At 37.8% G+C, this 16473-nt stretch overlaps 1 protein-coding gene across 3 annotated transcripts in view; it reads right to left on the bottom strand.

Annotated features, from left to right (window-relative positions):
- The window catches only part of Sema2a (Semaphorin 2a), a 159645-nt gene that overhangs the window by 6419 nt on the left and 136753 nt on the right, over positions 1-16473 (bottom strand). For all 3 annotated transcript variants that reach the window (XM_072895237.1, XM_072895246.1, XM_072895227.1), the window contains 7 exons: positions 9780-9842; positions 8623-8730; positions 6942-7212; positions 2666-2896; positions 1877-2290; positions 1490-1766; positions 596-1043 (listed from right to left, as the gene is read on the bottom strand). In XM_072895237.1, the coding sequence (XP_072751338.1) occupies positions 596-1043; positions 1490-1766; positions 1877-2290; positions 2666-2896; positions 6942-7212; positions 8623-8730; positions 9780-9842 (1812 nt within the window). The remainder of the gene's footprint in view (positions 1-595; positions 1044-1489; positions 1767-1876; positions 2291-2665; positions 2897-6941; positions 7213-8622; positions 8731-9779; positions 9843-16473) is intronic.

The raw sequence follows: 16473 nt of genomic DNA, 5'->3' as shown, positions 1-16473 counted from the left end.
CAACTTAGTTTTTTTTTAAATAAAATTCCTCGCAATATTTTGCATAAAAAGTTACAAAGACATAATGCCTAAAAATTCAATTCAGTTTAGAAATATTTTGTATACTTTAATTTGAAAATTTTATATATATATATAAATTATGAAATATCTCTTAATAATCTATATAAATGAACTATTAAGTTTTTTATCATACTCTTATAATTTTATATAAAAAAAAATTTGGATAGTTTCATTTAAAAGAACTAGATAGACCTTCGCATAATTTTGGCAATTACAAGGATCAAACAACTTTGGAACATTTTTGTCTCAACTTGACAGGCTTATTTTAAACGCCCCGTCCCATATATATATGAGAAAGAGAGAGAGAGAGAGAGAGAGAGAGAGAGAAAGAGAATTTTCTGAATTGTACATGCAAATTTTGAATGATTTATTAACGATTTGTGATGGTTCTATGATAGAAAATAATATCTAAGATACGGATATAATGTTATTTCGCTCATAAAAATGCTCTCGGTTTCTGAAAAAAATATCACATCGACGCTATAAACTTTCCGAGGAGAGGAAGAAAAAGTGCATGACATATAAATCAACTTACCGCCTGCTTTCTCTCCCAGCTCTTCATCGCCGACTTGTACTTTTCAAATTCGTGACACCAATCCGAATAGATCTTCTGATAGTCGTTGGATTTGGCGGGAGCGGAACATCTGTGCGCGTCTACAGTGATGTTGTACGAGCACAGGAGAGCACCGCCGAGCCAGCAATCGTATCTACCGGCGTCCTGTTCGTTCACGCCGACAATCACCAAACCCTTCTCCGAGGTCTCGATGAACTTGTCGCCGCCGGCGCCGTACTTGTACGCGATCTGATATCTGCCCTTCTCTTTACTATAATGGTACCACCGTACCTCTTGATTCGCTAGTACTTCTGGCATTTTTACGAAACATCCCAGATGCACTGACTGGCCCCATGTGACAACTAACTTCCGTTTGCCGACACTGCTGTCGCAAACGTCGGCTGTGCTGTTCGATACATCCTGAAGAAGTCTACATAAAAAAAAAAAAAAATCAAAAGTCACGTACGGCAATTTTGTCGCAAACATGTAATCTCGAATATTCATTTATACGGTTTTCCCATAATTTTATTTTGAAATATTCTGCGAAATTGAATTTTGATTCGGCAGCTGCACAATTTCTTTTTTTTTCTTTTTTTCATATTTTTTTTCGTAAAAGTATTTCGTTTCACCGAGGGAAATGAATTTGCGGTAACTGAAATATACGATGCGTATAAAACCGACGGGAATATTTCTATTTCGAAGCATGTGTGCGGTAATTTATAATTAAGCGATTAAATTAACGGAAATCAATATTATATTTCATTCTTCATATTTTCATAATATAGATGTATCATGCATAAAATGATTAAGACGACAAATCGTTCTTGCGTGTTCACAATTTTCAAGTCAAGTCACGAAGAGTACAATGGCACTTACCCAGGTTCGTAGGGTTTGCACGCGTTTATATCTTTATCCCATCCGCAGTACGGATCGTGGACGCATCGCAGGCAATTGTCGTATCGTCGGGTGCACATTACCAGATCGATCTGCTTTATCCGATGATCCGATGCTACGTAGAGAGCCTTATGTTCCTTCGAGATCTCCATCGCTTGTATCGGTTCGCCCGGCGTGACATCGAAAACGTCTAGCAAGATTGACTGGGATTCACCATTATTGTCGATCCATTGTACAACTTTGTGAACGCGACCGTCACCTGTAATATGCAACGAAAAACACGTGCATTTTTATATGGGAAAATAAAGTAAATATGTCAAATCGCGATCTGTATTCATAGCGCGACGTAGATAATATGAATGTACTTACTGGAACCGGCGTAATAAACGGTATAATCCAGATCGATGCCGACAAAGTCGATACGTAGCTTATCGACGACCAAACGTGTGAACATGACGTCTCGCTTGTAGAAGACAGGCTTCTCGTTCTCGTGCGAGATCGCCGAGTCCATCAGAGGGTGGGACCTTATGAAATTCAAAACGGTGTCCGGCAATGTCTCTGTGTCGTTGACGCATTGGCCCGGACGCGGTTCTGGAACTTTGTTAGACAGGACCGGTAGCCACGCGCTACTACTGGTTGCCTGCTCTTTGAATTTTCCGCGGAAAGCTTCCTGAATAGCATCAATGTGAAAGGAACAGATCGCGGAGCCCATTAATCCATTCGTTGATGTAGTGAAGGTACCGTAGAAATGCGTGTCGTCACCCGGGACCTTGTAAATGCTCTCTGAATAGCGAAAATGCGATAATGTAAATTATAGACACTATAATTTACAGCCACAGACTGTGTGTGCGTGTATGTGAATATATCAAATTAATTAAAAGTAATTTAAAAAAAAAAGGTTTTATATAATTTTATATATATATATATTTCCATGTATTTATTATAATGTGTAGGATGATAGATGATAGTAATAATATGTAATCATAAAAATCATCTCTAAAAACGAAATTAAATTCTGTAGAAGTAGAACAATGCAAAAAGTTATTTGTTATTTATGCTGTATGGAAAATATCATATATATATATACACACACACACACACACACACAGCTGTGTAAAAAAATGTTTTACGCTATACATAATATTCTCTGATACTCACGTATCTCGTTGAAATAAAACGGAAACTCGCCGGGTATGGAGCAGTTCAACCTGGCCTTGAGATATGTGGCCCAATTTTGTGCGAGTATATTTTTACCACCAGTGTCTCTCTTGCAGACTCTCGCCACGCGAGAGTAGACACTTTTACCACAGTTGATGTATTCGACCGCGGTCTCGCGGAAAAAGAAGAACACGTGGCCGCCAATGTCATACGAGCCTACGAAGTTCGGCTCTGAAAACATAGACGGGACGCATTATGCTAAGGTCAGTTTTTTTAATTTTCTTTTTAATTTGAAACTTGTTTCGATTCGCGTTTCTCGACATGCGTTTTCTTTTTTTTTTTTTTTTTTTTTTCGTTTAGTGGTGATATTTCTCGGTCGCAAGTATGTTCAACGGAATGTTTCAACGAGCTCATATGCTCGTGTATAATCTAGCCGTTAGCATCTCTACATCTCCTCATTCTCTGCGCCAAAATAACTACATCTAGAGAAGATAGTTCCCGTGTAGGTAGACACCTACTTGGCAATAATCGCGCGCAATAATAATCGCGAATCGAGTATTCACCGCAGGCGGGGCGCGACGATATCCTTGCTCGTTCTATGCATAAAAACTTTCATTGTCGGAACTGTGTTTAAACTCCGTTCCAGACGTGGGCAGCAATCTCCCCGAATTCCGTTTAACCGCAGGCATTTCGTAGCGCAACGGTATTATTTTGCAACCGCTTTAGCAGCAAATGGAAGTGCAAAAACGGGAAACACGTACCAAGATTAGATTGGAAACAATGCGCTTTAATTGTGTTTCTTGATAAAGACGATTTGAAGCAGAATTGGATTCAATGAAAGAATAACTTTGTTTGCAAAATTATCTTATAATGAATCTCAAAATACGTCTCGTTAAATTGTTTATACAATACAACCGAAATTAAATCGCAATTCACCAACGTCCTGCTGGGCGAGATGAAAAAACTATATGGCGAGAGAAAAGAAAGCGAACAACATCGAGTCAGCTTTATCATTGCGCCTCGCGTAGTTGAGTTATAAGTTCGGTATCATCCTCGAATGAGATAAGTTGCGCGAGAAAGAGTCCGAAATAACTTTGCAACAGTTTCCCCGAGTTCTTCGCCAACAGACGGCGAGAGGCTCGAGCGACTCGGAGAATATCACACGGTTTATCGCTCGTGAGTTTGTTAGAAATAATTTATTACAGATTAATTAAACTTGTCTTGCCATTCACGCCGACGAGCAAATCTTGGTTAATCGCATGTACAATCGCGCGATTATTCGCGTTACTCGTACCAAAAACGCAGCCCCGGTGCGGAAAATCACGAAACACAATCTGCCTCGTGGTGCGAGAGCGCGCGAAAACCGTCCTTTAATCTTGACGTAATTGCTTGTTGTGCCGAGGAAACTGGTTTATCTCGCATAACGGTCGCAGTCGGAGCTCGGTGACGCGAGAAAATGACGAAGGAAATCGAATTTTTCCGCGTTCGAATCTCGCCGCCAATCGAGCTCTCTTGTCAATTTTACATTATGCGGCGGCGTTCGGCTGGAGGCCGCCGCAATCTCTCTCACGGTTCAGCGATTAAATCGATTGTCTGACGCTTTCGACAGCGGAAGTTTGATATATCGAGACCGTACAGGCATGTGTAGAGAGACAAAGACAGGCTAAGAGATCGACTGCGAAGCAGGAGACGAACGAGGGAATGAGGGAACGACAGACTCGTCTAGAAACGATAAGCTTTGATTGTGCATTTCATCGCTGATGAAGGGTAACGTATGGCGCTATATATAACTTTAAAATTACATTACTCCGTAATGTTTTAAGAAAAAGAGTGCTCCGTTGCAATATATGAAAAAAAAAAAAAGAACTTCAAAGACAATTAAATGCAGTAAATTCGAGAAGATGAATGAGCGAAATGATATTGATAATGACAAAGTGTCATTTCGCGCGGGTAGAATCCGTGAAAGTAGACGTTCGTCAGCCAGTTATTCAGAGCTTGTTAAGAAGTCCATTGCGTTCTACTCTCTATTTTTCTTCGTCTCCCTTTCCATTCGCGATTCACCTTCCCGAGCCGAGTTTTCCTTATCATGGCCTCGCACCATGGCCACGAACCGCATCAGTCTTCATTGCGCTCGCTTTGCCGCCGAGCAGAGACACAAGAAAGAGAAACTGCGAGCAACGAAGAAAGAGGAAAAGTAAGAAGAGTAGGAAGAGTCGACGAGTCTCGAAGAGACTACGAGAAGCGTGTGCGGAGTTCATCCGTCTCTTCCGAGACTCTCGCCTCGCATTTAATCAACGCCTTTGTTAATAGACAAACTCGATGCGGAGAATGGTCCTTGATGGTGGCGCGCTCGCGTTCAGTAAGGGTTTGAACGAACGTTGGGTTTCGCAGGCGGCTAAGAGCAAAGATGAGAGAGAAAGAGAGAGAAAGTAACGAAAGGGCTGCGTTCCGACTCGAAATTAAACGACGAAACAAATGGCTAATCATGCGTCCCGTGGGAGGGCGTGAAAGATACAAAGTAGGACAAAGTTATTCGTTTGCCCTACAGCTTTTGCCGCTCTGGTATACCGCGACCCTACTCGACGACGACGATGACAACGACAAGGAAGACGGTGACTGAAAGAGCGAACTCGAGTGGTGTGGCACGCTTCGCTGGAGTGAGGAAGAGCGGAAGCGGCCTCTCTCGAGAAATACAAAGCAGCCCTACCGTCCCGCACCATTATTCCGCGTGTCGCGCGCAAATGCTCACCACGGAGAGGATTGCGATGCTGCAAGAAAAGAGTTAAAATTAACTCTTTTATTCGGGGCAAGCTACTTTCTCTCCCTCGAGCTCCTAACGATAAAGAAGAAAAACAATTTTCGTTGAGACAATTAATAAATGAAAAATTTTGATTTAGAGAAATTTAAATATTTCTGACGTACAAATAAATTGATGAATGAATATCCAATACGACATGTAAATTATTCGTGGAATAAAATTTTTTCTCAACCGTCATTTTAAAACATAGTCAGTAGAAGGTTTCGAATAGAGTAGAATTTCGATATTAAACGGCCGTGTAACTAAATTTTCGACGTATTGCTCGTGTCCCGTCACGACTGACGAACCTAACGAATCGGATTCTATTTACACTTGATCATCACAAATCAGTGCGCTCCGCCCCTACCTCCCGCGAGTTACGCTATTAAATTCCATGTCGGATTGTATGTCTATATTCGACGCACGTCCTAATCTACATTTTCCAATTTCCTTGCCAAGCCGCTCCTGCCTGCCGAGCCCCTCACGTTCGCGCTCCGATAACGAAAAATCGAGAGAATCGCAATAATCTCGGCCGACGAATCAGGGAGCCGGTAAAACTGATTAAAGCTCGGCCTGCGCGGGACTGTGACGAAGAGACGAAAGGGGAAAAGGGGTTTCCGGCGGACGACGGGAAAACTTTAACTTGTTCGGTCGGCTCGCTTTCTCTCCCTTCTCGAGAAAGAGGAGGGTACTTCGTCGAGTACGCAGCGTTTAGGACGAGGCAGATCGCGTCAGGATGTTATTTTATTACCCCGCTCGTGGAGCGAGAGAAGAGAAAGAGAGATAGATCAAGGGGGAGAGGAGGAGAGACTCGGGCACCCTCTAGTCTACTTCGGTACTTTCATCCCACCGCCTTTCCATGCGAGTCCTTCGCGTCGTCGACGAGGCAAGCAATGGTACCCTTGGAAAATAGGCGGAGCAGTTTATTCGCATCCATTTGAACCCAAAGCGTGTTCCCGGCTGATGTCCGGGGTCCTACTTCAAAGCACTCTCCGTCTATTTCCCAAACAGCACCCTTCCCGCTCGGTTTCTTCGCGGAAACCCTATTTCGCTTTTTAGCCGATCTAAGCGCCTATCCCTTCTTCCCGTTAATGCTACACTCTCTATAAGTCTAATGGAAATTTTATTGTTGATCCGACACGCCGTAATTATTCGGCTTTGAACAAAGGTTAGGTTCCTTTATGATCATGTGCGGAGACTTAAGAGACCTCTATCTCTAATAGTAGACGTAGCGATCAATACCGATGAGAGGTGACGACAAATTATAGAATTTAAAAGATACTACTATAGATCAAATATTAGATAAAAGAACACGCCAAAATATTATACTTATAGTATTAACAAAAAAAAAATCGTTAAATATTAACTTCTATAATAATTCAATATAAAAGAGAACATCGATATATGATTTATTATTATAAATATACATATAAGTTTAAGTACTTGTAGTAATGACACTGTTTGATAAAGAATACTCACTGTCGAGCCACTTGGAATCATATTTGAGCGTTCTTTTGAAGCTGAACGCCTTGCGACCGGTAGTCAGATTGTAGAGATCCGTGCGGAAGATTACAGTATCGGCTTTGGTGAACTCGGCGTTCGTACCGGAATAAAGACCTGGCAAGTCCCCAGGATTGCCTTTCTCGACCCAAACCGCCGTGGAATTGTCCGCAGGATCATAAGGGCACTTCGCAATAGCCATTCCCACCCCCGGGACAAACTCGTGACGCGGTAAGTGAGTCAGATTGTTCTGCAAAAACATTATTTGAGGACCGAGATCAGATTGGATACTAATAATAAGACATTAAATAGACATTAACGACTAGAAAAGCGGATTATAACAAAACAAATTTTAATCTAAATTATTGAAGAGGAATAATAAATGTTATATGAGAAGAACTAGCATTTAATTAATTAAATAATATAAAAATATGTATTAAAATCGATTATACGTATAATATATATATATATATGTATATTAATATCTAAAGCAGATAAAAAACTAACGATAGTAAAATTAAATTTAAATCGCAATTATATATTGTATACACAAGTTCAACATATTAAAAAATATCTTTAGCAAATCTAATGAAACATAATTAAAATATCAAACATTCATTGAAGGAAATAACTATGTCTTAATTTTCAAAAATTCCAGCTATTCAGCTCAATCAACTGTCTACTTTTCTCAGATTTAATCCTATTTTAGATTATTTACAATTTTCAATCAATATCGAATATCTTGATATAGATTAATTTTATTTAGTAGCTTCAATTTCGAACTTACTCAAGCAGCTGGATATTATTATTGTGTGAGATGTTACGATACACTCGAGACTCATAACATTTGGCGAAGCGAAACTCGTGTGTCTTTTCGTGTCGTTACACGGGTATTTAAATATAAGAATCATTCATTTACTTAATTACTTTGATAAGTATCCTCTCATACGTAAAATATTGCAAATCCTATCGTGTAAATTTCTACTATTGCGATAACGCATATTTTCTTCCTATCAATAATAGCATTATTCATTATGGCTTTAAATATTTCAACAGGAATTAAATTGGAACGTATTATAGAGGAATGCGTGAGTGGCGGTGAAATTTATTCGTAACGCGAAAATTAATTAACGATATTATTTTCAGATGCCTTGTCGTGTTCTGTTATTAATTAATTAAATTAAGCGTAAAGTAGCATAAATCTGCGTGCATTGCACTGAATTCGTAATACGTTTCAAGAGAAGTTGTGAATGTATTTAACATCGTTTTACATTTTCAATTTTCGATAAACAAATGACAGCGCATGTTTAAACGTATATACGTATATTTTTTCCAATCCAGTTGCAAACCATTGCGTATTACAAAATCAAATTTAACGAATTTGTTTAGTATATGCATCGGAATTTATAAAATATAAAAGAATCGAATAACATGTATGAGAAAACAACGAAAAATTTATTTCGATATCTTGCCATTGAAAAGATAAAAATAATTGTTCATTATAATTAAAAATCTTGGTGGAATATAAATAAATAAATAAATACATATATTTTTTTATCAAATATGTTATATATATATATATAACATATTTAATAAAAAATTACATAATCCCTTATAAAAATATATTCCAATTTTTCTTAAAAATAACATGGAAACTTACATAAATCACCATATCCTTGGGCGCGTGTGCGTTGGTGCCGCATACGTAGAGCCGATTTCCGTCTCCCATTGGTTGTATCACTCTTATATGGTTCCGGCAGTCAAAGTGCTGGGGAAAAAAAAGGTAGAAGAAAATTAAATTCGATGGTACGACGTGCGTTTTGGCAACGAAAAGATAGTCGCTCGAAAGTACGGACGACGATAAAGAGTTCAATATGCTGTCGCTGTGTCTATTTCTCTCTTCGGATTTTTCGGAAAAAACGAAAGAGCGCTCCGCGGTTCCGTCGCGGTCGATCACGTCGCGCGCGTATTTCGCGGCGAATCGGCGGGAAATGAATTGGCTTTGTCGTCACGTAGGGAATATTTGCGTGGACCTTACACCTCAACGACGACGCATACACGATGCATACGAATGAAACCATGATAAGCGTACGCGCGTCTATGAGTCGGAACGCGATCGTGCCCGCGTTTTATCACCGTGACCGCTGCGCGGTGCGGGATTTCAAAGTACGAATAAAAATGAACACGGAGGGATTAAACGTTTTACGGTTAATGCAAATTTTCGACCGAGATATATATAGCGTAAATGCAATAGCGATGATTTGAAAAAACTCGTAAATTTTCTATCGTTATTACGATATTTATGTCACGATAATACTTGATTCGATTAATACTCCGATCTTAATGAAGCTTTTTCAAATACATTAATTTAGAAATTACAACATGGTGCTAAAAGCCATTGCAGATTATTCGCGAAAGATGAGAGGTGCGTAATACTTTTTTTTTTTTTTTTTTTTTGTGACAAAAAGATACAAACGAAACACGTTCTTTCTTCAGATTCACGAGTGATAACCGCAATGTCTATTAAAGAGCAAGCTTGCGTCTTTATTTTCGCTTTTGCGCGCCGTCAAAGAAACTAGTTCTTTTATTTTAGCATGTCAGCTGCTTGCAATTCTTTTCCTCCTCGACATTATGTTCGACACGTCTTTTTCTGCAATCACAATTCTTTCTCATTTCGTGACACGCTCGGGCCAGTTTGCCTTGTGCAGCCCCCCCCCCCCTCTCCCTCTCCTCTCTCTTCTTTTACAGTACTGAAATTAAAATTCTTTACAAAGACGGAGCGCAGTGCGAAACCAAACCGTATGAAAAAAAATTTACCTCCGATTTGCCTTTGGACACGCAATGTGCCACGTTGCTGGGTTCCAGATTCAGGGCATCTCTCTGCAACAAAGAAAAAAATATGAAATTAGAAATTGAGTATGAATAGATCCACTTAGGAACAGAATTATTGATAAATAAATTTTAAAATACTATTGCGCACACATGTGTGTTAATATTTTCTGTGATATGCCATGTCTCGAATGTTTCACATTAAAAGAGAATAATATTTCGAGCGGAATGTCATAATTATACGTCTTTCGAGGAAAGTGTGCCTCTCGGCAAGTGGCCACTTCTTACTGCAGGTCGCTCGACACGCTCAACCTTACGAGAGGCGTCAAAAGTGCACACTTCACATTTTGCAAGCTCAATGTGTTGCGCCACGGCAGCTTCTCGTAACGCAATCAGAAAAGGGCTACAAACATGCCAGAATAAGGTCAATATTCACGATTTGGAGCACATTCATGCGAATGAGAAAATTACGAAATTCCCCTCTTTGCTTTAAAATATGCCACCAGTTGTTTCACGTACGACACCTGGTACAAACGATATTCCTATGCTAATCGTATATAAACGCGATATTCTTGCGTTGAAGGGAAACCTTTAAGAGAGAATTAGTTTTGTAAAACGTGAACGTTCCTACGCGTGCGAATCATGGGTTGACCGGCCGCCTCATTCGGTGCACTTTGTGTATGTGTTGATAAATGTATGATCACGTTCCGTAGAAAGCGATTCGTTTGCACGGTCAATCGTCCGAAACGTGTCGGACTTAACAATCGATCTCTCCTGCGGACGCGTCGCGTGTCGCATCCCCGCGAGTGTCACAACCAGAAACGACGTCGATCTTCGACATTGTCCTGGACTGGAATGTAAGGGCGAGCCGAAACAGCGTTCTCTCCGACGTTGATCTACGACCAATAAATTATCGAAAGAATCGCGGCGCATGTTTTCTCTCTCTCTCTCTCTCTCTCTCTCTAAACGAGCCATATCGAGAGCAGACTCGGAAGAGGACGTTAAATCATAGCGGTTTCCGCGAGGTACAAACATATTATATCTGTGCGATTCAAAGCACTAGTTCGAGAAATACTCTTGCGCGCGTGTAATTGTTCTAGCGAAAACCAAGCGAATATATCGATTGTGTGTAGTATTGTTTGAATTTACATTCCAAAGCGAATGAACTTCGCATACTCCGCGCCAACTGGTAACGCACTAAACTCCCCCGCATTGCGGAGCAGATAAATATACAATATTGTTTCTACGTACGATTCTAGCCTAGGTCGGAAAGTCACATCCCGTGCACAATTTGTCGGATAGAATGTACATTGGCGGGAATCCAGGGAACGCGATTGAAGTGGATACGACGAACGAGCATGATTTGCCTCGGCGCATATACGGTATATATCTATGCTACGGTCGCAATATTCAGAGAACGGGCTTGGAGTAGCCTATTATAAACATAATCCACTTACAAACAGTGTACCACAGTCTACTTTACGCAAGTAGCGCGCTCACGATTGCGATCAGTAACTTTGAGCAGGAGTTTTCGATAAATGCGTATGCTATGCGAAACAATTGCGAACCTTAACTAGAAATTGGCCCGATATGTCATAAGGATTTGACCGGGTATTCTTAAGGCTTTAATAAGACCTGTCTTAGTAAAGCCTTTATTACTACCCAATCTGACTATGTAGTACGATCAAAAGCAAAGTTTAATTAAGTAATCAGAGAGCAGATCTTGATGAGAATTCTATACACATGTTTCGTTGGAAAATAGTAATTACAAACGCAGAATTTCAGTTACATAAATAGATCAAATATGTAGTCTTGTATAAGAAGTTTGGTAAACTTATAGAATATAATCAAGTCCTGCTCGAGATTGAATCTCTAATGTTTTTTCTATTATGCGACGAATAAAAAGTCAGTAACAGAAATAAATACGAAAGCTGTTGCAGAGACTTTATTTGACGCATAGAAAATAACGAAATAGATATATAATGACATAGTAGACATAATATTATTACTAACGTCGCTTAAATATAGATAGTATAGGTACCTACGAGCGTCCAGCACTTATTTTGTTCTGCTTAGCAACTAAATATTGTTTATAAGTAAGTTCTATTATGCCCGATCACGTCTTTCACTGTGATGTGCACTGATTGTACTATAATTAATTAGTTTATAATCCTTATTTTGTCTTTTTTCAGAGTAACTATTGTCTAACAATAAGATATAAAAAATTATATATATTAATCATCTGTTCCAATATAAAATTCACAAATTGTATAAAAATATTTTTTGATGACAGATGTGACTAACGATCATATAGACTTGTTCAATTTAATAATACCAAGAAAAAAAAAATGTTGATATAATAACGGATGAATAATATCGGATAGAAAAAGATTTATTATTTTACTATTTTATGCTACCACCTTATAACAAAGAAAAATTAATTAACAAAATGTTAAAACTTGTCAGCGACCAGATTACTCATGGTCAAAGTACACCGTAGAATCATGTAAAAATGAAATCATGAAAAAATAAGTTACGTTCTCAAAAATATTACTTTTTGAGAATACTTTAAAAATTAAAGAAAATTTTAATTAAGAATGTATGAAAAAAAAATTTATTTTGTGACTTTCTATTTCTATTAATATGTTTCTCTGTTAATAATTTATTGCAAAAAAATTCTTATAATTTTAATTTTTTCAATGTGAAAATTTTATGTTAAAAAAATTGATGTGTATTTTACATTTATAATTAAATATTTTGTTTTATTTTTATATTTTAGTTACTGCAAGATTAAAAAAAAAAATAATTAACTAAAAGATAATTTGAAAAATTAATTCAATCAGTATATTAAATAATGTAAAAGAAATTGATACATCGGGAAGGAAAATCGGCAATAAATAAAAAACATTTGCCACAAATAAAGAAAATAATACAATAAATAATAATATATTTGATATGATGTTATAATAATAAATAAATATAAATAAACATATATATTAATATTATGTATATATTATTTAATAACGTTTTTTATTTAAAAAGTAACTCACATATATATATATATATATATATACAATATTTATTATCTTCTTTAGACTACTTATTCATAGCCTATATCTATATTTCCTTTATGAGAACATCATATAACTTGAAAGTTCCTGATTATGATAGCCTATAAGGACTTTATAAGGAAACAGTTATATGTTCGGATACTGATAAAGCAATAATTTCAAGTCCGGACAATTAATTAGGCAAATGTTACATGGTCTTTATTTGGTCCCTAATTTCTAGTTAAAACTATTCGCTTATTCAATCTGACGCGTCTGTATTATTCTCTTCAATTTAGCAAGCTACTGATCTGTATATCGACAACTATTTCGTCGTCTGTGATTATTTGCTTGAGAAGGCTTGCAATTGGCTTGCGCAAATTATTCCAATCTTATATATATAATAAGGAAAATCGTTAAAATCATTTAATGATCCATGTCTTTCCCGTCCGCGCAAACATTATTGATATTAATGTATTACTCGTTAAGCACCGCGGTGCATTAAGGGCTCGGTGTACACATCCAGCAGCTTGGCGGCTGTAATTAAAAGCAGAGCAATTCCCGGTATCCGCGCTTACCCGCAAGCTTCTGTGCGGATCTCCTCGTTATACTAATCATTACAATCCAGCCGTGAAACTCGGCACGAAGATAGGAGCGCGAAGAAAATAGCGAAAAGGGGGTGGCGGATGGAAAATCTTTGAGGAAGAAACGAAATTGAGAAGAGACAGAGAGAACTTTCCTACGAGTCGCGCCGTTAATACACATCCCTCCAACGTACACGAATACACCAACATTCAAACATGTAATGCCATTTGCAAAACTGACGGAGGTCATAAAGGATTATGATTTTAGGCACGTGGGTTTTATATACGTTCGCTTTTAATTAAGTACAACTGATGATATTACTGGCTCAACGCGTGTCGTCAGCAGCGACAAAATCATAAAACATGATTCGCGAGCTATTAATTCTTATCCAGAAGTTCTACTAAATTTTATGATTAAATTAATTCGCGATGATTAATTCAACTAGATGGCATAAATTTTCTTTACAGCAACATTTCTATATAAATTAAATTATATAATTCATATATTTTCTAATATATATATATATATATATATATATATATATATATATATATATATATATACACGGTAAAAAACATTTTGTATTTTTGTTGAAATTTTCTCGTGTAGGAATTTTTCTGTTAAATTTTTAACATACTCTTATATTAATATAACATACCGTCGTTATGTTATTTTAACTTTTCTGAGTTAATATTCACCGTTTCTAAGAGTTAAAACAACACAATTAACAAGTAAATCTTGCATTAATTCACATTTTTGTGTTATTTGTTTACATATTTGCCTTCTGTTAAATTAACATTAAAATTAGAGTGGATAAATTGGGATACGAGAAATGTATTAAATTTAACACAAAATTTTTTACCGTGTATATATAATCTTTTTTATTTGTCAAAAAGTCAATAATTCTATTCCCAATACATACGCACGTTGACAAAATACTGTAGATATTATTAAATTAATTAAACCGAAGCAATTTTGAATCGCTTTTTTAAACAATAAATCACCGAGAGAAATGGTTCAAAAGAAAAAAAACATATGTATATTCCTCTGTGAGTTTGAAGCGAATAGCTACAGCTGCCGGCAGTAATATTACCGCCAAGCCGCGATGCATCATTTTATCGCACTGCCTACGATGTCATTAACTTTATAGTACCAGCGTGTCTCCCAGCATGCAAACACCTCGACTTCCATTACCGACGTGATACGCCGACTATTAAATAGAAATATCTTCCGTCATCTCACCGATGTCCTACTCTAAACTTCAGGAATCTGACTGTCGCGCGGATTCCCTCTACCTCCCCCTCTTCATTTTCACACTTAAAATGTCACGTATTTTCTTCTTTTATATTTTCAGTTTTACGTTATTATCTTAATCAGAGTATATAAAAGCATATAAAAATTTCAATATATCTTTCATCAAAAAATTTATAAATCAATTAAACAAAGGTTCAAAGATAAAGTTTCAAGCAGATATGCTATCTGAATTATCTTTCCATTTTAGCGCTCAATGCTTTATGCTCGTCGTGTCCAGATCAATGGAGAAACGCCACATGTGTTTCTCCATTCAAAAGTTTACAAGTCGCTGATTAGGGCGCAGAGTAGAGCTTGAAACTTTCAGTATATTCGGGTTGATTAAGTTTGTGGTTAAGATAATGATACCACGAGAGAAATGTCTAAAAGTAGTCATCGCGCGCAAACTCGCTCCTTCGCCTGCCCGTCCTTCTCCTCGTCCTTCTTTTTCTTTATCCCGCTCCGGGTTTAATCATCATCGCGACTCGTGCACGTTGAAAATTCTTGTATGCATTTCTGCAGCACGCTAAAAGCGGCTTGCGGATGATTAGTTTCCTCAAAACGAAAGTACATATTCGCGTCTTTGTCACCGCTGATTTCCGCCTTTTCAGTCTGCTGCTTTCAGTGATAGTTTCGCTGGGTGATTATGAATGTAGCACTGGGCATTCAAAGGCATGCGAACGGATTGTAATTATTACTCATAAATAACTTATTCTGAGATTAGATGGGAATCATTAAATTAATCTTTTAATCTATTTTAACGAAAAAGTATTACGTGAATTTTTCGCTATGATGTGTGCGGGGACGTGTGATTCTGGAGAAAAACCATTTTCACGGTTTTTTAAATAATAAAAGAAAGCACACCCCGTATACATACATATTTAGGAATACTTTCTTTCCAAGAGCAAATAGAAAAACATTGACGCGGATCAACGTTCTTGCCAACGGAAAGTCTGAGGAAAGACAAGATGGAGAAAGTGGAAGATCAGTGTATGCAAGGAAAAGGTATAATTTACCGTGCTAAAATATTAAAGGCAGAAGACTGTGGCATCTCCCCAGGGTATCGACACCCCCTAACCTCGGAAACTCGGGAACGTAACGGTACCTGCGAGGCTCTTTTAAAAATTCACGAGTCGAGGCCACCGCGGCGCTTTTTATCTCATCAAATAGTAATGCCGGGCATTGGACCGTTAAGAGACGAGATCCCCTCAGACTCTCCTGATCACGTGCCGCGTATACTATCGTGATGCCGGAGGAAAAGGAGCTAATATCTCTTATCATGTTTTCGAATCGAATAATTTATAAAAAAAAGCAAAAAAAAATTTGTGTCCTTTTATATAAAATGTTTCTTTTTACTTTTTCATTCAACTAATATATTTCGTGAAAAGATGGTAAAAGGAAATTTCGACGATACAATCGTAACTTGAGTAAAATATACGAAGAGTGAATATCCCCTTGTGATAAATTCATGAAGAAATAATGTACGATATATAAATATTATCAACCAAGCATCATATTGTCTCCTTCACGTCGAACGATGTCTACATCCTTGATTCGCAGTCGTGTCAGGTGGTAACCTTTGTTACGCATAAAATTTTCGCGAACTGGCCTGACATTTCAGCAGGACGAAAAGTGCCTTTCGTTGTCGATCGGCACCGTAAGTCACTTTTTCCTAATGGAAGCCGTCACTCGGCACCTTCTCGCTCTCTCGCGGCCTCGCACGGCTGGAGACGCGCGACAGGGGAAAAAAAAGAGGGGAA

The sequence above is a fragment of the Anoplolepis gracilipes genome, chromosome 1 (assembly GCF_047496725.1).
Source record: "Anoplolepis gracilipes chromosome 1, ASM4749672v1, whole genome shotgun sequence".
In the NCBI taxonomy this organism is placed as follows: domain Eukaryota; kingdom Metazoa; phylum Arthropoda; class Insecta; order Hymenoptera; family Formicidae; genus Anoplolepis; species Anoplolepis gracilipes.
Note: the sequence above shows the minus strand (reverse complement) of the source record. Positions and strands in the feature narration are given on the sequence as shown.